Source organism: Haliaeetus leucocephalus, unplaced genomic scaffold (genome assembly GCF_000737465.1).
Source record: "Haliaeetus leucocephalus isolate CR32 unplaced genomic scaffold, Haliaeetus_leucocephalus-4.0 Scaffold1000, whole genome shotgun sequence".
NCBI lineage: Eukaryota > Metazoa > Chordata > Aves > Accipitriformes > Accipitridae > Haliaeetus > Haliaeetus leucocephalus.
In genome coordinates, this window is record NW_010973436.1 from 1,091,685 (window position 1) to 1,118,962 (window position 27,278).

The window sequence follows — 27,278 nt, forward strand, 5'->3', positions numbered from 1 at the left end:
TGGCTGTCTGAGGATCCAGTGGCTTTGAGTCTTTGATCTAGACTCTCCTGTCTTCTAGATGCCGTCATCAAAGTACCTTTGGTGGTAAGGCTACAGTGCTAAACATTCATACAGTCATCGTGATATTTTTGCTTTCCAGTCTCGTTCTCCGCTCAGTAATGGAATCCCCAGCCATGGCAGAGGATCTCTGGTGGTACCTCATATTTCTGGTCAAACATGAAAGATTTTTAACCTCTTTTTGCGTTAGGCGAAAACTTTCTAGCAATGTCATGAGGTAGGGGCAGTTATGTTCCAATGGTGATACTAACGTGACAGTTTAGGACTGATACATCCTTTTTTACAGCACTTGCTATAGTAGGTTTTTAAGTACACCATTGATCTGCTCAGACTAATACAACTGGTTCTAGATTTCCATTCATTGCCATCAGTGCATTTTCACTGTGAGTAGCATTACTCCATGTTAGCTTACTCTGAGAATTTATCTCTTGCCTAGATAAAACTATCATCAGGCACATACTCTTCAACTTAGAGGTTAAGGGAAATAATATACTTAGCTGCTACTGGCAGTGGAATACATGCAGAACTGCTTCTACCAGGATTATGAAACCCACTGAGAATTACATGGAATCTAAAATGATTGCTCCGGATTAGAAAACCACATGCTAAAAGGCCAGCTTCATAGATCTCTGGTGTCAAGAAATAGTCTTGTTGCAGCCTGACAGCAGGTGAGTGGTGTGGCAGAATGATCTCTTACACCTGTGTCTCCATGGAAAGTTTCATTTTAGCCAATTTTTTTTCCTCATCTTCTGTGTTCCTGAAGCTTCTCATCTGTGTTTTAAAGGTCTAGTGGAAAGCCATGATCATTACAAAAAGATATGATTCTCTTAAAGCTTTTTTTCCCATTTTGACTACAGTGCAGCATCATGTTCAAAATGCAACTACTGGATCTGAAAAATAAAACACTCAGACTATAATGCACATCTGAAAATAAATGCATATCCTTCATATAGAGCCAGTTCTCGATAAAAACCTTCACATTCACATAGTAGTGCAGAGATGTTCTCAGGAAGGCCATGCTACAGGGTGGAGTCTGAAAATAAGAGAAAGAGAGAAACAGCTCAATATTGTAATGAGGGAGGTAGTCTGTAAGGTACACTGGACGGGGACCTGAAATCTTACAGGGCCAAAAAGACCAATGTCTGCAAAAGGATTACAGGGATTTAACTGACCCATTTCTCTGCTCATATAATCCCACCAAGGAATGCTGAATTGTATTAAAAGGAAAATATTTAACTGAAAGTAAAGGATATTTCTTAATGAACTGAGTAAAATTGCCAATGATATTTATCCATTAGTATATACACCATGCGTCTATCCTCAGTCAACTGCACTGATTCTCTATTCACATAGGGATCCATAATGACCCTATTTAACTTATACCACATCCCTCTCTTTCCTCCCTTCTCACTGCCTCTGGCCACCTAACACCAGCTTTTTTTTCACTGCTTCACCTAACCTTCCACATCTTGCAGGATCTTCTATTCTGCAGCTCCTGCACTGTAGAAAAATCTAACCTAGATATTATCAAATTAAGATAGGATATTTCTTTCTAAAATATTTGCTCAAGGCCAACCAAAACCTCTGGCTCATAATAATCAGATGTTTTTCTCACGTGTGCTCCTTCATTTCTATTTCTGTTTCATACTTGATCACTAGTGAGATAATTAGAAATTCAATAAAGCAGTCCAAATATACACTGCCTTATAGGAGACTGCCCTTGTCAGTAAATAAAGCTGTATGGGTACCATTTTTAAGGCATCTTGACAGCAATGACATATCTTGACATCACATGATGAAGGAAGAGAGGCATTAAAGACTGATACCTTTAATAGTGAGGAAGGCTTTGCTGAACGCACGGCCCGATTCATTGGTGGCTTCTACCATATATTCTCCTTCATCATGTTTTGTGACACCCAGGACAACCAGGGAGCAGACACCAAAGTCATTTGTGCAAAAATAGGTAGGATCATTGGAGAGGTCTCTACTGTCCTTATACCATGTGATCTTTGGAGGTGGATGGCCTCCAATCGCACAGCTCATATGGCACTCACTCCCAGTAGTCACCACATGAGGCTTCAATGGGACAAGGAATCTGGGAGGCTGGTTTTGGTTCACTCCCCTGTATTTCTGTGGTTTGACTTGAAATTCAGCTGTAAAAAAACCAGCAACATAAAAACACACACTCAGATACTGCTTCACAGCAATAGAAATCAGGGTTTAAAGGACTGGTTTTCAATCATGATGCTTAGTTGTGCAAAATGGCTCTTATTCTGCACTGCAAATTGCCAGAGGCCCCACGCACCTATGGATTGTAATCTGTGTTTCTTCTCAAATTAGCCAGAATTTAACTATGAAGTCAGAAAATTTGGTTTCTGCAAAACTTAAGCCTTAGATTTTGCTGGGAATTAATTTTGGGGCGAATTACATGATATAATGGCTGGATATAAAGGATGTATCTGGACAACGTCCATGCAGAAGGGACAAGACTTCCCTGCCAAACTGGAATTTCTTAGGATATCTCTTAGGATATGCATTCTTGTTCTGGGCAACTAAATGTTCACAGGAGGAGAGACTCATTTCAGGATGGTGTGTTAGAAACAATAAAAGAAACAAAGCATGACAACACAGAGATAAATATTTGTAAAAGCTGGTTTACCCTTTGGTTTTCGAATGCTCCAAGGTTGCACAGTTTCAGATGGATCACTGGCTCCCAGGCTATTTTTTGCCACAACCCTAAAGTAGTAGTCCCGGCCTGGGATCAGTTTGGTGAATGTGAACTTGTTGGTGTAGATCAGGTCACCCACCATGTGCCACAAGCCCTTCTGTGATTCACGTTTCAGGACTGTGTAGTAGAGATTACTTTCCCATTTCTCAGATGGTGATGGCTCCCAGGTTACTGTCACTGTATTTGGCACATTCTCTTCCAGTTGAATAGGTCCAGGTGATTGTGGGATATCTGTCAGATGAAGGCAAATAATATCAGAGATGTAGGGAAAGTGGCACAGTACAGAACCCTAAAAACTTTTAGTCCATTCTATGTCTGGGGGCTGAGTAAACAAAATTTGATTCCTTCTCCAGTCACACAAACTCATTTGCTATTAACTGAACTTCTACTGCATTACATCTGGATTGCTGGGCCTCCTTTCTTTCTTATAGGGAGGAGATGAGGGCTGGTACAGCTAAACTTTTTCATCTCTTAGGGAGACAGCATGTAGAGTTGTTGTAGCACTAAATTGTCCTATAGCCTGCTACTAACTAATCTTAGACTGTAAGAAAGAGCATGAACTGCTCTCCTGTGGTTTGCACTATCCATCTGTGTGACCTTGCCTTTTTAAGCAGAGTCAGTCTGGAAGCCAGGTGTAATTTTAATCAGTAGATTGCTCTGTCCTGCAGACACAGCAAAGTGATACCACAAAGTGGCCAGACTGAATCTCACGGAAAACTGTACTCTACTTCTTCCTGTGCCTGCATTGCTTAACTGCATCAGAGCACCATGCCAAACTCAGTTGCCTACTGCCTATTCACAGTAAATCTGTTTGTTTATATGGTAGTGAGTTACCTGTAATTTGAACTTGGAAGCTGAATGTTTCTCTTTTCCCTAACCCATTCTGGAGCTCAACAGTGTAGGTGCCGCTGTCAGCGAACTCAGCTGCTGCAATCAGCAGCTGGGTGGTACCATCTTTGGTGTTTATTTTAGCCCGGTTTGAAAGAGGAAGCCCATCCTTTAACCAGGTCACCACTGGATCTGGAGACGCCTGTAAAGAACAACATGAGTTATAGCCCACTTGTTTTGCCTCCAGATTGCTTCTCTACGTCTTTAGTTTCATTATCTTGCCCCAAATGTATATATACATGACACAGTAAAGTAATACCTATAAATGGATCCAAGATGGATCTAAGAGCCCTGGATAAAGGGCTGCTCTAAAGTTTCTTTGTAACTTTTCTCTTTCTCTGTGTCTTTTAAGAATATTATTGTAGTAAGGTGTTCAGGTTAACTATGTCAAACAAAGTGTGCTAGATCAAGAATAACAGATGACATCAGTAGTTAATATTTTCTACTTTTAAGAAGATCTGCTGGTTTTGGACAGAAAAAACATCCTCAACATCTTTATTTCCATTGTGCCATCTTTGATTTCTATTGTCCAAGTGCTTAGGAGAAAGGCCAGCAAATACGCACACTTTGCCCTCATCAACCTCTTCTTGATATCCCAGACTTTACTTGTGTTGTTCCAAGCTTACATCAAAGCACACAGGATTTCTGTCAGTGCATGCCTATTTCTCAAATCATATAGCTTAAGTTCTGCTGCTTAGTGAGACAAACACAGTCAAGATATCGCTAGAAATGCTACCCCAAGGCCTTCCAAAGGAATCAGAGGGAAATCGACTGATTTTTAAACTCTAAGTATAACAGATTAGTACCAGATGATGATAATATTGATATGGTTGGATGGACAGCATTGTGCATTGTTGTCAGAGGTTAACGTATGACCATAATATTGTAAAACACTAAAGCCAAGAGTGACAGCTGAATTCTTGTTCATGTTTTTCTCATGTAGAAAGTATACACAGCACAGGCATGTTAAAGGATTTGCTCAGTGTCTTGTAAACAAAATTCCATGCCAAGAAAACAGTAGCTCAGTTTTCATGTCTGCGATTGACTACAACATAAAAACAGATGAGGAATTCTTACAAACATATTTGAATACTTACTTCAAAGGGAATATTCACTCGGATGGTATTTCCTGCTTTTATAACCAGGAAGCTTTTCACTGTGTCATCTATTAGTAACCTGGGAGAAACTGGAAAAGACAGTGATTACAATAAAGAGTTGCACATTATTACAGAGTCACTGGCTGACAAAGTCATATGCATGTGTTCGATATGCCTCATGCCTTTCCAACAGCTAGTCCACAGGCTGTTGATAAACTCATAGTGGTACTGTGGAAAAAAAGCTCCTTGATTCAGTATCAGAGTTCACACCTTTAAAATTTTATTACTATTTATTTATCATTATGACTAAACAAGGGGAAATGATGTAAAAATATATTCACAACAATGTTTGTATACATGTGATGTCTCAATCACAAAGAAATTGGCTCTTTGACACATATTACCCCATAACATGGACTGTCTTTTGTGTAAAATGACATCTGGAGAAAAGGAAATTGCAATGGACACTTGTGAAATATACATGCAATACAGGGTACAGAACAACCCCAGGAAGCCAGCCTGAGTTTATTAAAAATAATCTTTTTTAGTATTTAAAATATTTTTCTTTCTTTTATCTTTTCATCGATATAATATACTACTGTATTTAGCATTTTTCTAAAAATGCCAAATACAATAGTGCTAAATTGTATTTAGGATCTCCAGTTTAAAACTGAAAAAACTGCTTCCCACATGGACTGATACTTATCTATTTACTGACTCATTATAAAAGGAGTCTCCAGGCATAGGCCAAAAGTAGATATTTTCACTTAGGACCAAAGTTAAGGAAGATGAATCCCTCACAGAATTATCTCTTAATTCTGTATTTCTGCAATGTTCCCAAAAAGCAGGAAAAAAAACCAGAGCCACATATTGTAAATAAAGATGAAAAAGTGAAAATGGAGAAAACTTTCAAACTAGAAAATTTACAAGGAAAATAAAGTTCACAAAACCCAACATAACAATTGCGATTTAAGAGACTGAAATAAAATGTCTAATTCCACAAGACTGTATAAAAAAGGACTGAAAACTCTATTTTTCCCTCAAAAGAGCATGGGTAGGCATAAGGTATGTGTGGTTTCTGTCTGGTGATCATGACTGTGGTATAGCTCTGCACAGGGAGGAAAAATGTAAATCTGAGGAGAAAATACAGTTTGGGGGTTCTTTTGTCATAATGAATCTTTAACATGAGCTGGACACTGTGCATTGCATATTTATTATCAGTTAAATCCTCAGAATTTCCTGATGAGTTGACCAAATAAGACCATACTCTAGAGGAAGTAGTATTTGTCCTTCTGCTACAGTCTGGGACTTGAAAGAAGATCGTCACAGTGACCTACAGACCTTGCCTGCATCCGGTTACCTGTAGAATGACCTCATTCATTCTGAAAGCAGCCCACTTTGACTTACCTACAGCGGGAGCAGCTTCGATGCAAGCTTCAAGCTCTGCGGCTTCTCCTGGGCCACTGTCATTGAGGGCTCTCACACGTAGGAAGTATATCTCTTTGGCTTGGAGGCCTTTCACTGTGTAAGTGGTCATCTCTATGGGAAGATTATTGCATTTGGTCCAGTTGAGGCTGTTAGAAGATCGCATCTCCACCTCATAGCCTTTCACATCACTCCCATCTTTTGCTTCAGGTCTCCTCCATGTCAAGGTGACACTAGTGCTGTCACTGCTGCTCACTTTAAGGTCCTGCACTTGACCTGGAGATTCTGAAAAAAGAAATTTTATTTAAATTATTTTTCTAGGATTTCTGTCCCCTGTTTTCAGTCATTTCCTGAGATTCCCCAACATTCTTGAAGTGCACTGGATATCCAGCCTGCTGTCTTGCCTCCACCTTGTCCTAGTTCTTCAAAGCTGGATCCAGGTGCCTGCTCCTGCCAGCCATGCAGTACAATCTGCAACACCCCTGAATGGCGTGCAACCCATCCTGAATACTTCTCTACACTCCACATAACTCCCACACAGGGACTCTGCCACATCTTGACTTAGACATCATACAGGAAATCTTTCCATTCCTTCCTCATGCTGATAGTGGATTATCAGCCATGAAACATTCCCCAATTATTTGATCTTTGTCTTCACATACTTTTACAAAACATTTAAAAACATCACGTCTCCACTAACATCGCCAGTCTACTTTCAGCTTTACGTATCCCCAAGACAGAAGGATGGGGGGCAGTGCACTTACTGGTGGAATCCCGCGCAAAGACAGGCTGTGATGGTTCACTGGCATCTCCTATGCCAGCAGCATTGACAGCTGCCACACGAAATTCATACTGCAGACCTTTCTTGAGATTGGTCATTTTCAGCTTCTTGTCTGCAGAAAGAAAAGGAGCATGTTGGCTCAGGTGAACTCTTCCCCAAGCAGGAAATGCTGAGACAACAATGCTGTTCTTTACTCCATGTAGAATTGTGGACTGAATAATTCTCAAGATCCATGTATAAACGCTGTCACTGATTCCCCTGCTCTTCCCTATCCAAGTGCATGTGTACTTCTTGGACGTGTTCATTGCATTCCCTTTCAAATCAAACAGCACTTGAGAGCTATTAAGTTAGAGAAAGGATAAATACTGCTTTTCCTCATGGGATAATTCTAAAGTCTTCTATACCAGGTAAGAAGTCCTAGTTTGCACCTGACAGATAATGCTAGCTATAGTCAAAACACATTTTGGAGCTCATACAGATCACTTGGGTTTCTTTATATTCCTTGCATTTATAAATTCTTGTCTGCCAAGTTCCTACTGTGAGGACTAAGGACAGTAGTTCTGAATGTGAAGTGCAGACTTTAGTTCCAGAAATTGAAGATAGCAGTTTATCTATAGAGGAGCTACATCCCAGGATGCAGCAGTGACCTTCTCTGCACTCTTCTCCAGCCATATGCTTGCACACAGTCTAGAAAAGATCATAATCCTCCTCCCAGGCATTCAGCTGTATATGAACCCAAGATCTGGCTTTGCTATGGCACAGCCATGAAACCTTAGTTGTAAGAAAAATGTAGTTGTGAGAAAACATATACACTAGAGCTGTGAAAGATAAGAAGATAAAACTTCAGACCAGGGTAATACAGTTGCGATGGGGACAGTGAGCAGCTCACAAATTCAAGAGGAAAACCACTGATATGAAAAGGTATAAGATCCTAAGCAGCTCCTGAACCCAGCTGACTTTTTTGCCATTTTCAAGTCTTCCAGTCTGTTCCAGGATTTAAGCTACCTACCTGCTATAGGCACATTGTTGACTGGCAGCCAGGTCATGGTACCCTTCTTGCGTTTTTGAACGATATATCCCACAATTCGGGAACTGCCAGTTTTACGAGGTGCTTTCCAGCATATTGTGATGGTGTCTCTGCTGGCACTGACAATCTCAGGGGGATCTGGGGCACCAGGCGAAGCTAGAAAGAGATTAGCGTTTCATTATTAGCAGGTATATTTTAACTGCAAGATAAGAAAGCGTTCTGTGTCATTTCTTCTTCCAGTTTCCCTGAGGTATTCATATGGATGTGTTTTGAAAACCTGACTGAGACCTGAAGCTGTGTATCCTGTCCTCCACACAAACAGGATCCAGCATGCACCTCTGTTCCTGAATTTTGTTTTCATGAATGACCTGCTGTCATCACAACTGACAACTCCACTGTCAGCCTATGGAGTGAGGCATGTCATTCTTACATGGTAGGAAAAGTCAGCATTATTCTTACTTTTAATGACAGAAACTGGAAATGGAATGGATTTCCTTAGCCCTCTGCTAAAGTGTTCAAAATACAGGGCTTCTCATAATCATGAGAAGGAGAATGTAGAAAGAAGAAAATTAGAAACAGAATAGAGCATTGCTTTCTTGTTAGTACTACATTCATGGTCAAGGCAAAACTGTTCTAGTATTTAAACTCATTGAAGGACAAAGAATAGAATTAGCTGTTTGGAAATCAGGGGAATGAGGTGGTCATGCTGAAAAATGCTGCAAATACAGAGACACTCCTTTGCCTATGGAGTTAATAAAAGGCCTCACATGTTCCCTTTGTAGCCACACCAGGAAAAATTTCCTCTCATCTTGATGCATATTGCATTTCCCCCCATGAAACTTGCTTTCCAATTCAGAATGGAGCATGACTGAGAACGTAATGCCATCTCACTCAGCATCACCAAAGCCTGCAATAAACTTCTAGTCTTGATGTGCAATCTCCACAGATTCATGTGAAGACTTCACAGCCATGATTCAAGTTTAGATCTGTAGCAACATCCAAAATGCAGTGAGTTTTCTTTGATGTCAGCTTTGATAATGAATTTCCCAGATGGTTGTCGAACACAGTTATGAAAAGTTCTTCCTTACCTTTACCGACAGCCTTCACTTCATCTGATTCCAGTGCGTCACTAGTTCCCTCGGCATTCACAGCTCTCACCCTGAAGTAGTAGCTCATGTCTTGTTCCACTTTGTTAGTAGTGAAGGTAGTACAGCTCCTGGGGGTTTCTCCCAAAGTCACCCAGTCATTCTTGCCTACCTGCTGTCTCTCAACAATGTAGCGTTGCACTGGTTTGCCCCCATCATCCTTCGGAGGCTTCCACTGAATGGTGATGTTGTTTGCAGAGCTTTCTACAATTTTGATGGGTCCTGCAGGTGGCTGTGGCTTGTCTGAAAAGATGAACACAGAGAGAATGCAAGTTGACTCCAGACCCAGACGTGCTCCTGGGTTTGGAGCAGACACTATCTCTTGCTCCCCAGCTGGGACACTCAGTTTCTGATGGAATACATGCATACATGCAGAATGAGGGCTGGACACTTGAATTGCCTCTTCAAAACTTCCACTCTTCTAACTTTTGATAAGGGGGGCAGGGGGAAAACCCAGCCCTTGCTCCATGGGCTAATTGTTCTCATAAGCTCTGCACCAGTTCAGCTTGCTTGTAAGGAAGAACACCATTTCCGGTCTTCCAAAAGAGCACAGACATTTATGGTAGGGCTGAATTTGGCCCTGATAATCTATTTTAGATTTGACTGTTGCACATAGTCCCATCTCCCACTGCTGCTGAGGCTGTGCAAAACCAAACTAGATTTGTGTCACCTTGTACTAAAGGGCAAGAAACATGTCAGCAATCTTTGCTTGTACCCTGATTTGGTGGAAAATTACAGTCTTGTTCACCTTGGAATACCCAGTAGCTCCAAGTAAGATTGTCACCAGTGTTAATGGGTTCCCTGCCTAACCTTTATAATGAAAGCCACAGTGGATATTATGGGGCTCTTACCTATTACCACAAGCTTTAAGTTGATCTCCAGGACCCCACTGTCATTCTTCAGCCTGACTTGGTAATCCCCACAGTCCTTTCTCTCACTGCTGGAGATGGACAGCATGGTAAAGGTCTCTGTTTTATCAACACGAATCCTTGTGTCATCTACTAGCTCCATTCTGTCCTTTAGCCACGTTGCTCTGATTGGCAGCCGGCCCTCAAAAGGGATCTTGATTTTTACTTTCTGCCCTGCCTTGGCCACAGTAGGAACACTTGTTAAGTTTTTGAGGAGAACTTTGTCAACCTGTGGAGGATCTAAGCAGGTGATACAAGGCCATTAAAAACTGCAATTCAAAGAGGGTAAGACTCACCTCAGAGGGAAAGGCTTCCCTTATGATGTTGCCAATAACGCTTAGAAGCTCACAACATTTGGACCTTCACCTTTAGTTGCATGCTCAGTGCTTCACATACATACACGTACTTTGCTACAGGATAATTATCATGAAGAATACTATCCTTTTCACTGGAGCAAATTTTTCATAGGCAATACACTAAACACAAGAATGAAGAATCTGGTCTGATAAAGTGTTATGTGCACCCCAAAAATCTTTGAATTAATAATTAGAAACTATTCAGGAAGGCTCCCTAGTTAAAATTGTAAAGACAAAATGCACCAACCTGTACAAAAACTGTCTCCCATTTACATGGTAATTCTTTATAATAAAGTTGTCTCAATAACCAACTATAGGTCCTGAGAAAATGTATTACATTTAGAGCACATCAAAGTGAGCCTGCTGAATTGGTAGTTTGAATACACTCACCTTCAACAAAAATTGAAGCTTCAGTTTTTATATCTCCACCTTCAAACCTGTATTTCCCAGCATGAATATCTTCTACTTTGTTAATAATTAGCTTGTGGACTAGACCTTCCTTTTCAAAAAGGACTCCATCCATGTTTGTTAACTACAAGGTAGAGCACAGAGACCCATTCTTAAAAAAAAAAAAAAGGAAAAAAAAGGGCAATCCAAACTTTAACTGGACAGACAAAAATTTGGAATGTAATTGAAAAGACTTATGAATGACACGCATGTTTAATTACAATAATATTCTGGGATTACTCATCTGGTAACACTGCATATAAGCATTATCAATATACTCCCCACAAAGACTTGATACAAAGTCTACTAAAATAAATTTTAGTAAAATCTCCAAGCTCTCTATTCTTAATGACAAAATCCTTGACCCATGCTCAAGTATGACACCTCAGAACTCCTACATCCAGTATCATCTGGATCCCACAAGTGGAATTAATCTTCAGTGTTGTTTTGGAACATAGAATATGATGTCTATGCTTGACCTTAAGCACTACTTTGAAAGAGCACTCTTCGTGTTATTCCTGCCTAAAGATCCTTTGAAGATCTTTTCCCTCTCTTTTTGCATATTTCTCTCATTCACCAAGGAAAAGAAAAAGGACTGCATTGCAAGGAAGAGATCCACACCATCTCCACCCATGAAAAAGAATGGAAAACACAAAGCCTCCTGCTGTCAGCAAGAATGGAAATGTCTTGTAACAGGAAGGGAGAGAAATCTTGCTGGGTTTCTATCAAGAATTTTATTATCAACAGGCTCCTGCAGAATCCTTCCAGGGCCATGCTCAGACTACAGTAAGACTGGCAGAGGAAAAGACACCTTGACACAACACTTAAGGAGTGGAGCCAGAGAGCAGAGCCTTGCTAACCAAAGAAACCAGTAGCTAGAGGACACCTACCTTTAATCCATCTTTAAACCAGGTTCCTGTCACTTCATGTTTACTGACAGTGCAAGACAGCTCAGCTGGTTCCCCTTTCAGGACTCTGACATCAAGTAACTGTTTGTTGACGTAACAGGGTGGTGCTGAACATTCAGAAAAGAAAGTGTTGAAAAGATGCTAACTCTGTGTTACACCGACAGAGAGAAATATATAAATGAAAATGCACGTGCACGTGAGGAGAAAAGAGAGCTTTTTAAAAAAGTATATACTGTAGCCATAACAGGTTTTGTACCACAACACTGTGGGCTAGCTTGCGTAAACTCGTTGCACTGAAAGGACGTGCCAGCTGGCCTGCATACAATATAGTCCTAACATCAACCTAACGGGCAATGGATTCATCACAAATCACATTATCCATCTACAGATTTGCTATTTTAGGTCTGTGCTAATTGTCTTGGCTCCCTCTACAGCCAGCAGGAAAAAAAATAGCTACTCCAGGATATGGATATACTACTTCATCATTCTTTTCCTCTGCATTGACCAGATACAGGGCTGCCCAACCACTTCGCCCTAAACAGCTCCAAGTCACACTATTCTCTACCCCCTGTATTCCTCTTTCCCTTCCCAAGTTCTTCTCCACTAACATCCTCATCCCGTCTCTAATAAACATCCCACCTCCTTCCTCATTAACTCCAATTTTGTTTTTACTTCCTTATTTATAGCTATGTTTTGTTTGCCTTGATAATTTCTAAGTTGTCAGCAATTCTATTCGGTGAATATACCCCTTCGGTTATACATTTCTACAGTTTTCACATTATCATCTTGCTAGTGTAGCCACTGGTCTTAGCCAAACGGCTGCATACACATTTGTCCTGGTTTCAGCTGGAATAAAGTTAATTTTCTTCTTATCAGCTGGTACAGTGCTGTGTTTTGGATTTAGGATGAGAATAATGTTGATAACACACTGATGTTTTAGTATAAACACTGGTTAGCAACAACTAAGTCAAGGACTTTTCTAGCTTTTCATACCGCCCTGCCAGCAGAGGCTGGGAGTGCATAAGAAACTGGGAGGGGACACAGCAAGGACAGCTGACCCAAACAAGCCAAAGGGGTATTCCATACCATATTACGTCATGCCCAATATATAAACTGGGGGGAGTTGGCAGGTGGGCACCATGGCTCAGGGATTGGCTGGGCATCAGTCAGCGGGTGGTGAGCAATTGTATTGTGCAACACCTGTTCTGTATATTCTATTATTAGTAGTAGTATTCTTTTCCCTTCTTTTTCTGTCCTGTTAAACTGTCTTTATCTCAACCACGAGTTTTACTTCTTTCCCCCTCCCGATTCTTTCCCCCAGCATGCGGGGGATGGGGGGGAGTGAGCGAGCAGCTGTGTGGTGCTTAATTGCCAGCTGGGGTTAAACCAGGACAACATTACTCTCCTTTTACTATATGCAACACCTTATTATTTCTGATGTTACAAGAGAAAAGAGCTCTTCATATTAGGCCCAATGTGCATATTAATCCAATATAAGCAGGCACAGATTTGTTCCCAGAACTTTGAAAACCACAGATCTTTGCACTAGATGTTAGAACAAATAAAATGAAACAATAAGTTTTAAATTGGAACAATATCAAAGAAACATGGCCACATTCCTTGCAACTATATGTGAACTAGTATGTTTGTGAACTGAAGTCTGTTCCATGTGGATCTGAATCATTTATTTGAATGAACAGATACCTGTTTTAGATAATTTAAACAAAGATTATTTAGACTTTTAAGGCAGTTGGATCTGAGCAAATTGTATAAGGTCAAACAGAAAATCAGTGGTAGAATTAGGAACGGATTGCAGTATAATCAATTTTCTACATATAGCTACATTTGTCTAAACCGTAAGATTCAGTTTCACTCCAGGATTAGGAACATGAGTATCAAAATGCAAAGACCAGCAATACAGAAGTCATCAATTAAACACATACCTTTCAGATCATCTAGGCAATAATGTCTTCTTTTTCCCATACTTTCTGTATTCTTCAAGAAATCATTTGCTTTAATATCAAGGCTGGCTTCCTGTTTTCTCTGGTTTATTGAAGGAGGTCCGCCATAATAATCTGACATCTGACCATAATCCAATGAACCTTGACCAAAACTACCTGAATTCCTCCCATCAACAGATCTGTTATGGGATTTACTCCCTGACCCTCCAAAGGCAGAATTTTTGCCATAAAGGGAGCCTAAGTGTCCTAAATCTCTGCCCTCACTCCTGGCGTCTCTTTGGCCTGAAAGTGAATCTCTGTCATCAGATGAACCTTTGCTCCCTGATGCTCTGAATTCACTATCAGTGCCCTTTCCAGTTTTACCTCCCATAGAAGATTTGCCAGAATGTGAATCCAACCCATATTCACCACCTCGTCTAACAGCACCTACCACACCTTCTTTACCAGGGACAGAATGTAACTCCCTTTCATCACCTCCCAACCTGCCAACACCACCCACACCAGCCCTGGCTCCAGCTGAGCCACTGTCCTTGCCATAGGGAGACCCAGCTCCCCGTATTGCAGAGCCAATGACACCACCACCTTCTGAGGAAAAGCCATTGCCTGCTACTCCTCCTTGAGCTCTGCTCAGCAAAGCGTCCCTGCCATGGCGAGATCCCAATACTTCTTCACCTCTAAAAGGAAAATGAGCAGCTCCTGCCACAGCCCCAGCTGGGAGACCATCCTTTCCATATGGACATCCAGACCTACCAAAACCAGCTCCACCACTACCAGCTCCAGCTCCCATTCCCACCGGAAGACCATCTTTTCCATAAGGAGAACTAATTCCCTGTGCACCAGCTACATCAGAACCACCAAGACCTACTCCAGCAGCCCCAGGTGGGAGACCATCCTTTCCATAGGGAGACCCAACTCCCCCTGCACCAGCTATGCCAGCACCACCAATGCCAGCCCCAACTGGGAGACCATCCTTTCCATAGGGAGACCCAACTCCCCCTGCACCAGCTACACCAGCCCCACCAACACTAGTGCCAGCTGGGAGACCATCCTTTCCATAGGGAGACCCAACTGCCCCTGCACCAGCTACACCAGCACCACCAATGCCAGCCCCAACTGGGAGACCATCCTTTCCGTAGGGAGACCCAACTCCCCCTGCACCAGCTACACCAGCGCCAGATGGGAGACCATCCTTTCCATAGGGAGACCCAACTCCCCCTGCACCAGCTACACCAGCACCACCAACACCAGCCCCAACTGGAAGACCATCCTTTCCATAGGGAGATCCAATACCTCCAAAAACACCAGCTGCAGCCCCACCAACACCTGCTCCAGCTGGGAGACCATCCTTTCCATAGGGAGACCCAACTACACCTGCACCAGCTACACCAGCACCACCAATGCCAGCCCCAGCTGGGAGACCATCCTTTCCATAGGGAGACCCAACTCCCCCTGCACCAGCTATGCCAGCACCACCAATGCCAGCCCCAGCTGGGAGACCATCCTTTCCATAGGGAGACCCAACTCCCCCTGCACCAGCTACACCACCACCACCAATGCCAGCTCCAGCTGGGAGACCATCATTTCTGAAGGGAGACCAAACTCCACCTGCACCACCTACCCCAGTACCACCAGCCCCAGCCCCCCCAGCTGGGAGACCATCATTTCCGTAGGGAGACCCAACTCCCCCTGCACCAGCTACACCAGCACCACCAATGCGAGCCCCAGCTGGGAGACCATCCTTTCCATAGGGAGACCCAACTCCCCCTGCACCAGCTACACCAGCACCACCAATGCCAGCCCCAGCTGGGAGACCATCTTTTCCATAGGGAGACCCAACTCCCCTTGCACCAGCAACACCAATGCCTGCTCCAGCTGGGAGACCATCTTTTCCATAGGGAGACCCAACTCCCCTTGCACCAGCAACACCAATGCCTGCTCCAGCTGGGAGACCATCCTTTCCATAGGGAGATCGAACTCCTCCTGCACCAGCTGCACCAGCACCACCAACACCTGCTCCAGCTGGGAGACCATCCTTTCCATACGGAGGCCCAACAGCTCCTGCACCAGCTACAGCAGCACTGCCATTACTTGTTCCAACTGTCTGACCATCTGGACCATACAGAGCCTCCATTTCCCCTATATAACTGCCACCTGCACCAGATATAGCCCCATGTCCAGCTGGAAGAAGCCCTGGGCTATAGAGCAAGTCAGACCTTCCTTCCTGCCCTAAATGACCGCTGGCATGAAGTGTCAGGCCATCCTTGCCATAGGGAGTCCCTATTTGTCCTTCTCTGTTTATATTTGCTCCATTCATATCAAGTACAGTGGGCAGACCATCCTTGCCATAGGGGGACTTCATTCCTCCTGCAATCTCAGTACCTGCAGCATTTTTTCTAGCTCCAGTCCCTGGACTAGTCCTACTTAACAGGTCACCCTTACCACCCTTACCATCTCCCACTCCTGTTGAATGAGGATCGAGCCTGTTTAACACAGAACTTCCATCAGTAGCACCTAATCTCCCAACACGTCCAAAGCCAGCTCTGTACCTACTATCACCTAATTTACCATCCTTGCCATGCTGAGAGCTCACTCCTTCTCCATTATCCATGTCAATGTTAACAGCATCCACCATACCATCATCTCTGCCATCCGCAGAATACCATTCACCTGGTCCTCCTAATTCATCACCAGTATCTGCTCTGCCTGTCATAGAATCCTTGCCACGGAAAGTCCTTAATCCAGTTTTGCCTCCTAAGCCTTTTAATCCAAAGTTACTACCATCATTTGTCATTGAGTCTCCACCTAGGTCTGCTCCAGAAAACTGCCCAAACCCCATCCTTCCATTTCTGTGGGGCCTGTGTAGCCCATCTTTTCCCAAAAATCTATGGTTTCCATCAACATCAATGGAGTGTCCTTCACTGCCAATTTGACCATTTCTATACCAGCCATCTTTTTCCACGTCAGTGTCCATAAGATGATCTTCATCACCAATATATTCTCTGCGTCGAAGTTTCTTAGCCCTGTCTTTATCTGGCAATGTTTCTTTCAGCCACTCAGATTTCTGTCTTTCACCTCCTTCACCCTGTCTCCTCTTTCCTTTGGCATCTGTATTGAAGATGAATTGTTTGATTGGAGGAGATATAATTTACAGGAAAAGAGAGGGGAAAAAAAAAAGGACAGACAATCAATAGGTCATGTACTGCATCAACAACCAAAGAAAATGTGTTAGCATTTGTTATAATTTCATTCTAGGACACAGAAACATAATATATTTAAGTAAATTTAAATTCAGTTCAAATCCTAATTTTTTCAGTATCACATTCAGACATATTTTTACATTTCTTGGTTAAAAAGACAATTACTTTTAGTGGAAACATGCTTGTTAAAACAAACAAACAAACAAAAAAAGCAGAAAACCAAGACAAATTTCCAGCATGACTGGTCTAATCTGAGGGACTTAGATTGTATCTGGAATTCATTAGCTCCTTCTGCCTTCTCCCTCCAGCCCTGGAGGAGTTAGAGAATATCCCATGCACAGAGCGGTCATCAGTTCCCACCCTTGAATTAGGATCTCACTGGTACTGAGGCAGCTTGCACATCTGGCATCCTGGCATTTTAGACATGGCCAACCTGAAGACTAAAGATTCCAGTTCTGTGAATAGCTTTGTATTAATCTCAAATTCAGGCTTTTCTGAGAGCAGGTCACTCACTGTTTTGATTTCCCAGCTAGATATCATTTCTGCAGAGCATTAACAGCTCAATGAAATCAGTGGGCAGTTTTTTGTATGTCATACTCAACCTGCACTGTTTCTGAAAGGTCATCAAAAAAGCCTTTATGAAAGAGACCACCTTTTGCTGCAGCAGGATCTCAAAAGAAACCAAAGCAACTACCTTTCAGAAGCAAAAAAATACGAGCCAGCTAACTATTAATCTGCTTGCACTGAAAGGAGTGTTTCCCATCTTCCCAGCTTCCTTTGAGCTTCTTCAAACATGTTTAACCTCTAATTTGGAAAGAAAAATACTATCTAGCAAGATAGTATTGAATAGTATTGTGTGGTGGTGCATATTGGTAGAATAGAATTGATAGTATTGAAAGCTCCTTGATGCCCTGTATGCTGTACTGTGTTCACATAGTGACAGCTTCATCAAATACCCAGGCTGAGATATGGAGCATTTTTCAATAACTGATAGAGAACATGCTACTTCATAGTAGCTATAGAGTAAATTAGCCAATAGGATTTGTCAGGACTAATAAAAAGGGAAAAATTTGTCTCATCTGAAGAAGAAAGAGGGTCTAACCTAGACCTTCATTTTTCTAAATATAATTTAGGAACTAGAGGCTCCACAATTCATTTCTCAGAATAGAATCATCTCAATGAGCAATCAGGCAGTGAGAGGAATATTATTTTGTTAACACATCTCAAGCCAACATTATGGGAATAATACAGTGTCACTTACACTCTACAATAAGCCAGGCATTTGAGGAGCAGAGTCCAGTGTCGAGGGTGTACATGCCATTGTCAGAGGGCACAACATTTTTGATAATCAGCTGGTGGGTCAGACCATCAGGTGTTACGGAGATCTGGTGCTTCTCACTTGCCTCAAGGAGGTGGGTTTTGTGTAGCCACACAGCATCGTAACAGGGTGTGCGTAGGATACAATCAAAGACAGCATCTTCTTCCTCAGAACAACGCACATCACTGAGTGGCTGCTGAAATCTCACAGGGATGGCTGCAATGGAAAAATAAAAAGCTATAGAAAGGAAACAGAGAGCTATTTCTGTCTTCCAAGAAAAACTTTTTGCAGCTAAAGGAAGAAAGACAGACAGGAACTTGCCATGCATGTGAGCATTGGTTTAAGCAGAAAATGTTAAAATTGAGATGTGCTCCTGTGCCCAGTTCTACAGGACAAAAAGGCAGAAAAGTAGATTTTTGTGTTTATTATCTTCTGAGACAGTTATACCACACATCACTGATGTGGTGATAATTTGTAGTCAATGTATTTCAGCAGCATGATACTTGTATTATTATTCTGAGCTTACAAAAGGAAACTCTAGCATGGGGTAAGTTAAGGAATTTGCTCACTGTCATCCAGAAGCCAGAGCCAAACTGGTACTTGAACCTAGTCCTTTGCACTACAAATGCCATACCCATATCCCATAATCACTCTCCTGCTCTTTTTCACCTGTGTCATACGAGGAGCCCTTATTTGGCAACACAAAACCAGTCTTCTGTAGTTATCAGTTTTTACTCCTGAGCTTTGCATATGCTCCTAGATAAAATTTTCCAGCAAAACTTGTTACAGTTGCACATCACATACATGTAACTCAATTCCTTACATTCAGCATCCAGTTCAGTTGAGAAAACAGGTACATCCTCCACTCTGACTTGATACACGCCTGCATCTTCTGGCTGCACATCGTTGACAATGAAGCTATACCTTTTTCCAATTCGCCTCAGGCAGTGCTTTCTGTATTCATCCCCTGTTCCATATCTGAGCCTCTCACCATCCTAGAAAGAAAAATGTACTCTTAAAGGCAATGCACAACTAGTGCAAGGCATTTCAAACTAATGAGGCCAAATTTGTGCTACAACCACCTTATTCATATAAATGATTAACAACAGAGAAGTCTACGCTCTATTACTACTTACAGCGGACAGCTCTAAGTGGACCAGACTCATTGCTTATGTAACACACAGGCAATAATATTTGCAGTAAGTCAGTCCTGCACAGAACAGAGCATCAGACTCCCAAACTAGGCAAAACAATAGTACTTTGCTAGCTTACATAAGGTTTTGAAGCTTAACTAATACACAGTTACTGTAACTTTGAAGACAAAGTAGTTTCTTTGCTTAGATTTTAGCATCCTCATAGATGGACAAGCAGGCGAGGTCACCACTTTCCTATCTGTAACACACTGGGGTTACCTTCTCCGCGTTGTGGCTGCATAGACTTCATGTCATGCATTTGATTCAGAAGTTCATAGAGTTAGTCTGACCTCCTCTTTAATAAATTCTGATTTCCCCTGTATTAAAGCCACTAACCACAGTTTGACTGAAATGTATCTTCCAGAAAAACATCCACAGCACTTATCACCTGGGGTTCACATCAGACTAACTACACAATTAGACAGGATATTTCACTTCCTTGAGATCTTCTTTCACAGCAGTGAGTTATAATGGAATAACACACGTGAAAAGGTGAATAAAATCTTTTTTCTTCTTATATGAGACTGCATAATTTCTGCTGCCTGAAAGACACTCTTAGAATTTCCTCTTACCAGAAGAGTTCTTGAAGTCAAAAGGATGTCAGTAACTGACCGTTTCCCCTGTACTTGGATCTACAAATCCCAAGTGATAATCACCACCAAAGACTACCTGGACCCTCACACCAGGTAACCCAACCAATGAAGAATTCCGCAATGGACAGACAACTTTAAGAAGTATATTTTCTTTCAGCCACTGCTCAGCAGATCAAACATTTTATGTAGAAGACTTCAGTGGCTACTATGAGCTGGTCAACTCATCTCACCCCCTCACCTTAAGCAGATAAACTTTGCTGTTGTGATTTTTCAGGTCCATCACCAGACTGAATGTAGCTTTTCCATCCTTGTTGACTTTGATGTGTTCAAAGTTTCTGATACTGTGTAGTAACTGCAAAGAAAGATACAAGAATCTAGTAAATGATAAGGCTGCCATGACAGAAGTTCTTAAGCTGTTGAACTAATGTGAAATCTACTTTTTGTCTGCATAGAAAAGAGCTACCTCTAACTTCATGTGTGTAGGAGAAGCATCTGTAAGCTTCCACAGTTTCCTCCTGTAGGCAAATTATATTTTACATGCTACCTCCTGGTCATTCACACACTACACAACCACTGTTCGTCCAGATTTCTACATGCCCTTGTATGTGAAGGCCAATTTTGACTCTCAGGCATATAACTTTTCTATTTGGGGTCCAAATTCTCATCAGAGGCAACTGAATACAGATTTTAGCCATGTAGTTTAATAAAATTATTGAACGTATTATCCTATGGTCAGTATCTCCTAAAATTTGTGAATTGAACTTCAAAAAAGTCAATAGCATTTTCATCTGCATGAGTATAGAAGTAGGATTTCTTTTAAAACATTATCATAAATCATTCTGTCATACAATAAAATTTTCATCTAGAAAGAAATTTAGGAAGGTTTAGCCTGTTTTCAGAACCTACTGAGGAACTATAGGACTCTGCAGTTGTTTGTTAAAAATCAGAGCTTTCAGTTTATTTTACCTCTCCTTGTTCACTTTCTGTGTCCTTCCTCATCTCTTGCAGCTTTCTCAGCATCCCACGGAAGTCAACAATTCCATATTTCATACAGATTTTCTCATAATCTCTCCTATCTGCATGCAGCAACAGTTGCCAGACTGCTTCTTTGTCCAAGGGTTTTGGTTTTGGTGCTGGGGCCCTTAGAACCAGGGGGGGAAAAAAAAATCTAGACATTTTGACAGACGACAAGATGTCTTGTTTTTCTATACTTAATCCCCTTTCACCTCTCTCTCCATCATTTCTGTAGTTCACTTGGCCCTGTAGATGTAGGCAAGAAAGAATGGGACTCTTCCAGAACAGGTGTTCTCCATCTGTACTACAAATTAAATGCTGCCAGGGAACAGTCTTGCCCTGGGCCATATAGGGCAAGACTGTAATGCAGTTGTCCACACTGTTAAATTATCAGCAGAGTCACTGGCACATTCTGGCCCAGGCCAGCTTGCACTCTCCCAAGTAATTTCTCAGCACAGTTCAGGATTTTGCACAGGCCAGAGATCATTCCCATCAGGCAATCTTTGGAGGTTCCCACCTGGGAAGTGAAGGGATTTCAGCAATCTGCACAGGGCAGTCTGTGCTGTTGGTCTGGGAGACAGGGCTCAGTCCCTGATTAGCTAGAAAGATCATTACATAACTTGTCACTTAGGCAGGAAGTTACTTGTGAGCTAAAAACAGGAAAGCAGAGAAACACATCTTTTAAGTCAAAATCTTGTGGTGCAAAGGAACATACACCTCAAAATGAGGTTGGTACCTTGTGTTTATCTTAGCCTCACAGACAGTGTCAAATTGTTCTGTTATGTCTCTCCATATTTTGTCTCACAACAACTTTGGAAACAAGAAGTGTTGCCATGAAGATCTATGAAGCTGTCCCCTGTCATCAAGAAACATCTAGGAAGTGTAACAATGGCCTTCATTACAGAGGCTTACCGCTTCCTCAGCAGCTTCCTGAACTCCTGAAGCTTCTTCTTTAACTCTATTAAAGGGTGGAGGAAACAACAAACATTCAGACACTCAACACTGTCAAATATATCCCCCAAAAGAATATAATGAAAAATAGCCACTGACAACAGGCCATTCTACTATGCTGTTTACCTCTGGTGATATTTTCACACTTTATAAAAACACTGCCACGAAACTTTGAGCCAGTTTTCTTTGCCATACTCATGTCCTTTGAGTGCCATTATAGTTCATCGCTTCCTAGGGGGATTTCCTCTCTTTCTAGAGAGGACGCTCTAGAAACCCACTATTTTCCAGCCATGTTAACATGTTTGATCCAGCTGTATTTGACATCACAAAATCCTTTCCCAGCACTAATGATTCCAGAATCATTAATTAGAACAGCTCAAAGCCATATCTAAGATCAACACTTTACTCAAAGGTAAACAGCAAGCAGAAAGAGACAACAGAGTATTAGCGATTCATCAACCCTTCTCTTACTTTATTCTTTACAAGTTTGGGGTAGTAATAATGTGGTAGACAGAGGACTATATGCCCTCCCTCCCCACCCCAAAAAAGAAAATATATCTAATTCTAACTTACCATCAGCAGGGTGAACAGGAACATATCTCGCTTTCCTCTTAAAGCCAGCTGATAGTTTATAAGAGAAAACAGAGGAAAAACAAGCCATAAGATGAACAAGATAACAGTCAGACTAACACCAGTAAACCAATGAACTATAAAATAAAACCTTTGTATCTGTTACCAATGCAAGAGGAAATCCTAATTTGGATTTCCTTATCAATCTGACATTGACTCCCAGTAATCTCCATCTATAAATGCAATATTTCTATTGCAATTGACTCTGTGCTTACTGGATACTCTACACAGTGGAGGAGACTGTTTCTGCCCTATGAATCTTTTGGCTTAAGCAATGGTAGGAAATATTAACATCTTGTTTTAGAGATGGGGAGCCAAGGTACAAAGATTATCTGGCCAAATGCAGATAGTTGCCTTCTAAACTTTACAGGCACACAGGTGAAATGGATGCTTCCAACATAGTCCACCTCCTGCTTGAGTAGGTTCCAAGAATATATTACCCAGTTATATTTTACCCACAAAGTGCCCATTTCTCTCCACTGACTATAAAGGGAAGCAGGGGACTAGGTCAGGTAGACACCATAGATGTCTGAAGTGAAGTGGGATGGATCCCTCCCAAAAGACTGATTTGTTCAACATTATAAAGAAAGGATTGAGCCAATTCAACACCAACACTAAATCCAGAACATCTGATTATGGTCCAGTGCAGTGACCACAATACCACTTTCTTCTCCCTTGCCTTAAAGCTCATAGTGTCATGGAGTCACCAAAGTGGGGGGAGTCACAGAAGACCTTCAGTCCTCAGTGAGTGGAAAAATAGACCTTCACATCAAGGATACTTAGACAATGCTCTGGGCATCCACCCCCAGAGGACAGAAAAGCCAACTACTTGGGACCACAGGACCCTTGGAACACAGAACTGGTCAGTCCTACCTTGTATGATCCTGAGGCCAGCAGAGCATGCAGCTTCCCCATATTCATTCACAGCAAAGCAACGATACAAATCGCTGTCATCTGTAGTGAGTTTGTTTATCTTAAAAAGAAGAACACAGTAAGAGCTCACAGCGATGTGCTGTGGCTCAGTTCACACACCTTCAGCTTGTAATAAACCAGCTACTCAATGACATCTCAGATCTTTCTTCTGTTCCCAGAATGACCCTAAAAAGCTTTATTTGCTTATCTTTGTGTTATCTCAGATCTGGTGACATCTAAATCAGCCCACTGCAGGTTTTTCCTTTCCATTGCTCTCTCTGTTCCATGAGTCCTGTCTGAAATATTTGGTCTTTACCTGCAGAATGAATTCATTTGTAACGTTATTGAAGAATGTTTCATATTTGGCAGGATCATCCATTCCTCCTTGCATACGCGTCCATTTCACGTCAGGGGTTGGGACACCTTTGACCACAGCTCTGAAAATGGCATTTTTACCTTTGAAAAGAGGCAAGAAATCAGTTATTTAAGACAGGCTTGAACATGAGGACACTCATGCCAGGCCCCTTATGTTATCAATAGAGTGATACCCAGAGTGAGCCATCTCTGTTGTTTTAGGCAGAAACATTCTTTGAAAACAATTACATCTTTTTGTTTTCTCTGTAAAAGATGCCTAAATTACCAGTTTAAGTTGCATTAAATGCCCAAATTACTGCAAGACATCTGCCATAATCTCCACTCTAACTCACTGGCTTTCAAAGAGATTACTTGAAAACTAACTTTAAAATTCACCACTGACACATACAGTCTCTGCCTGTGTTTTTATTGCACAGCCATGCTGATAGAGAAATCACATATCCAAGACAGCAATTTTTTGGTATCTTGGTCTGATTTTGAACTCCCTCGAAATTTGGGCAGGGCCAAAGAGCAAGCAGTTATTAGCTCAAGTCCAGGCTGCGCTACCTTTCCCCATGTCAATAATGTCAGGTTTCCCTGTATTCAATCATTAAAGGCCTTTAAAACGTGGTGTTAGCCTGCCAGACTTGACTGCTAACATCCTCTGATCATCTCTGAAATCAACAGCGCTATAGCAAGTTCAGCCTTGACTTGCTTCCGCCAACTTGTATGCATTGCTTGTACCACAGCCATGAAATGCCCAAATCCATTCTCATCACACACATATTCCCCTGCAAGTTCCCATCACTTTTCCATTCTTTCAGACTGGTCCTCTGTTGTGACCATGCTGGACAGGATGTTAAATAACAAAGGACTCACTGTGCTGGAGTCCCCTGTCTCTAGACATCAGTGAAGTTCATCTGTGAATAGTTGCAGCTCCTGGTCTCTTTTTCATTTGGATAAATTTGGATTTATTAGAAGGTGGGAACAAGAAAATATCCCTTCTGCACACTTAAGAAAACACATTCTTAACAGACAACACTGTACCACAACTGGGAGGACCCATGCAGGGTAGGATGTTTCCCCATGTACCCCCTACATGTCATCTTTCTGCAATATCTTTCTTGTCTGCTAGCCTGGCACCACCTTGCACTCCAAACACACCAGGCTCTGCTATTGAAAGAGGCACAGAAGGGAGAAAAGGATGGGGTTTACCTGTGAGCTCTCTCCTTCATCTCTGCTCCCCTAAGAATCTGAGTATGCTGCAACTGACCACAGAAATCTCCAACAGCTTTACCACTGCCTAGTACAACCCTTTTCTTTTTCTTCCAAAAGGCTTCAAAGACATAAGAAACATGATGAAACAACAAATCAGAGAAGTGACTCGTGTATAGGTAAGTGGGAGTGTCACAGGGGAATAGAAATGGAGATGAGTCATCCATGGATATAGCTCAGGGCAGAAACAATTACTATCTTTCTTTTGCAATAGTTGTGGTCTTCACGTGACCAACACTGTTAAAAATTCTCCCCAGAAAGTCTTGCAATATTTCCCACGCCCTTCTGCAGTCACCACCAAAAAACTTATTTGATGCAGCAAGCTCCTGCCAACCAATTCTTATCAAATGGCATCTTCCAACTTTTTCTGAGATTGCAGTACTATCTATTATTAAAGTCTGTTTCCAATTGATTATACCTTTGTCAAATTTTAGCCATTCTGGCTGCAATTTCCCATGCTTGCCATCTGTCACAGGACACAACTCCACAGCTAGGAGTATCAGCTAATCCATGCACTGAATGCAAAAAGGCAATGACAATATCATTAAAGACACTCATCATGCATCTGCATAGACACTGAATTCACTTTACACAGTGACCCACCTGAATGCCCTAACATTTTGTATATGAACCACAAGACGTACTGTAAATGAAGTAATTTGGAAAATTTAGACAGGGTGACTGACCACCGCCTTGGTTCATGCCTGAAACTTGTAGGTGGAAGGTGGAAGGTGGGGGATGAGGAGGAATGTACCACTAGAGGCCACTGTGCTCCTTCATAAAATCTCAATGGCTCGTGAAAATCAGCAGATGGGCGTGACAACATTGAAATCCAGGGTGCTAGAAACAGTTCAATCTTGTGAGGGAAGAGAAGCCACACGATCTCCTCAGGCTATCCCACTTCAGAAAAAAAAAAAAAAAAGAAGAAAAAAAAAGAAAGACTCTGCAAGTGCAGAGAGATTACTGGAAGTTTTCCCATTGATTTTAGGTCTCAGCTCATATGCTGCCTTCTCTATACTCTATGCAACATCCATATTGTTTCTTGAAGGAGAAGTACAGCCTAAATAACATCTGCAGTCAGCATATCTTACTTTAAAAAGCAGTTAATTTTAGTGCTGAATGCTCATAATACAAGTTAGTTCAATAGGAAGAAAGAATTATTTCAATCTTTTGCTGCAAAATACTTTGAGAGCTTCCTGCAGAATTCACAGGATTTGTTGTATACATTAGGAGCCAGATTTTGATTTTGCATACACTAGTGAAAACTCAGGAGACGTCTATCAGTACCGATGGAATTTTCATCAGTACAACAAAGACTTTGGCCACATAACACTTTTTTCTGGTCTAGTCAAATCTCTTTAGAAACTAGCTTGATTTAATTACAATAATTGTTTCATGTAGGTGAGACATGGAGTCAAGCCTCCAGGTCTGTGGCTCTTCAAGAACCTCACCTTCCTGCAATGTCAGAGTGACAGGTTTCCGCTCAAAGTCAGGTGTACTGCATCCATTTGGAATATCGTCTACAAACTGGGTGATAGTAACTCCTGGGACAGAAGATTTCTTGAAAGATTTTACTGGAAAGGCAAGGAAAAATACATTCAATTAAGATAACATGTTTGTCCTTTAGAAATAATCTCTCAATCTGCATTGTCTTTCTATAGAATAGTAACTGTTCCTACTCAGCTCCTCTTGGACTATAAAGGACCCACCCATTCTAGTACTGCAGGCTGTAAGTGTGTCCAAAGGCTGGAGCATTAAGGTCTGTGGTTTTGTGCTGACTTACTGCAAAGCTAGGGCCCAAGTGGGAAAATCTGCAACCAAGATCACAATCCAGGGCCACATCAGCTTACAGGTCTAGCGATTATTTGGATAGGGAATGCTTTACATCAGTTATTGTTCCAAATAACCCTTCAAAATCTGGCATGAGAAAGACACTATTGCAAAGGTCAGCAGACCCTGATGGGCCAGTTACTGGTATCCCTCCTTGTGGTGGTGAGAAACAGACAGATACCTAATTGCCAAATGAGAAAACCAAGTTGGGCTTATTCTCAGGGGTACCCCAGATAGTTTTCATAGCTGAATCTGTTCTCTCACCTGCCTGATGGCTTGTCAT

The 27,278-nt window shown here is 41.8% G+C and overlaps 1 protein-coding gene across 1 annotated transcript; it reads right to left on the reverse strand.

Moving 5' to 3' along the window:
* Positions 1-1,869: 1,869 nt before the first annotated feature.
* Positions 1,870-27,278, reverse strand: IGFN1 (immunoglobulin-like and fibronectin type III domain containing 1). The gene is made up of 21 exons (XM_010584756.1): positions 27,260-27,278; positions 26,617-26,739; positions 23,853-23,992; positions 23,498-23,597; positions 21,956-22,001; positions 20,996-21,170; positions 20,268-20,381; positions 19,067-19,238; positions 18,187-18,459; positions 14,203-14,310; positions 11,750-11,874; positions 10,803-10,944; positions 10,000-10,296; positions 9,092-9,391; positions 7,986-8,159; positions 6,960-7,088; positions 6,178-6,471; positions 4,771-4,859; positions 3,620-3,815; positions 2,717-3,016; positions 1,870-2,198 (listed from the first exon to the last, which is right to left on the reverse strand). The coding sequence occupies exons 1-21, from the start codon at positions 27,276-27,278 to the stop codon at positions 1,870-1,872; spliced, it is 3,645 nt and encodes a 1,214-aa protein (XP_010583058.1).

Excerpts from the sequence above, each read along its gene's own strand:
- IGFN1 (XM_010584756.1), bottom strand. Across the intron at positions 20,382-20,995 it reads CAGAAAGTGAACAAGGAGAG|TTACTACACAGTATCAGAAA; the intron begins GTAAAATAAACT and ends CTTTCTTTGCAG. Across the intron at positions 3,017-3,619 it reads CTTCCAAGTTCAAATTACAG|ATATCCCACAATCACCTGGA; the intron begins GTAACTCACTAC and ends TTCATCTGACAG.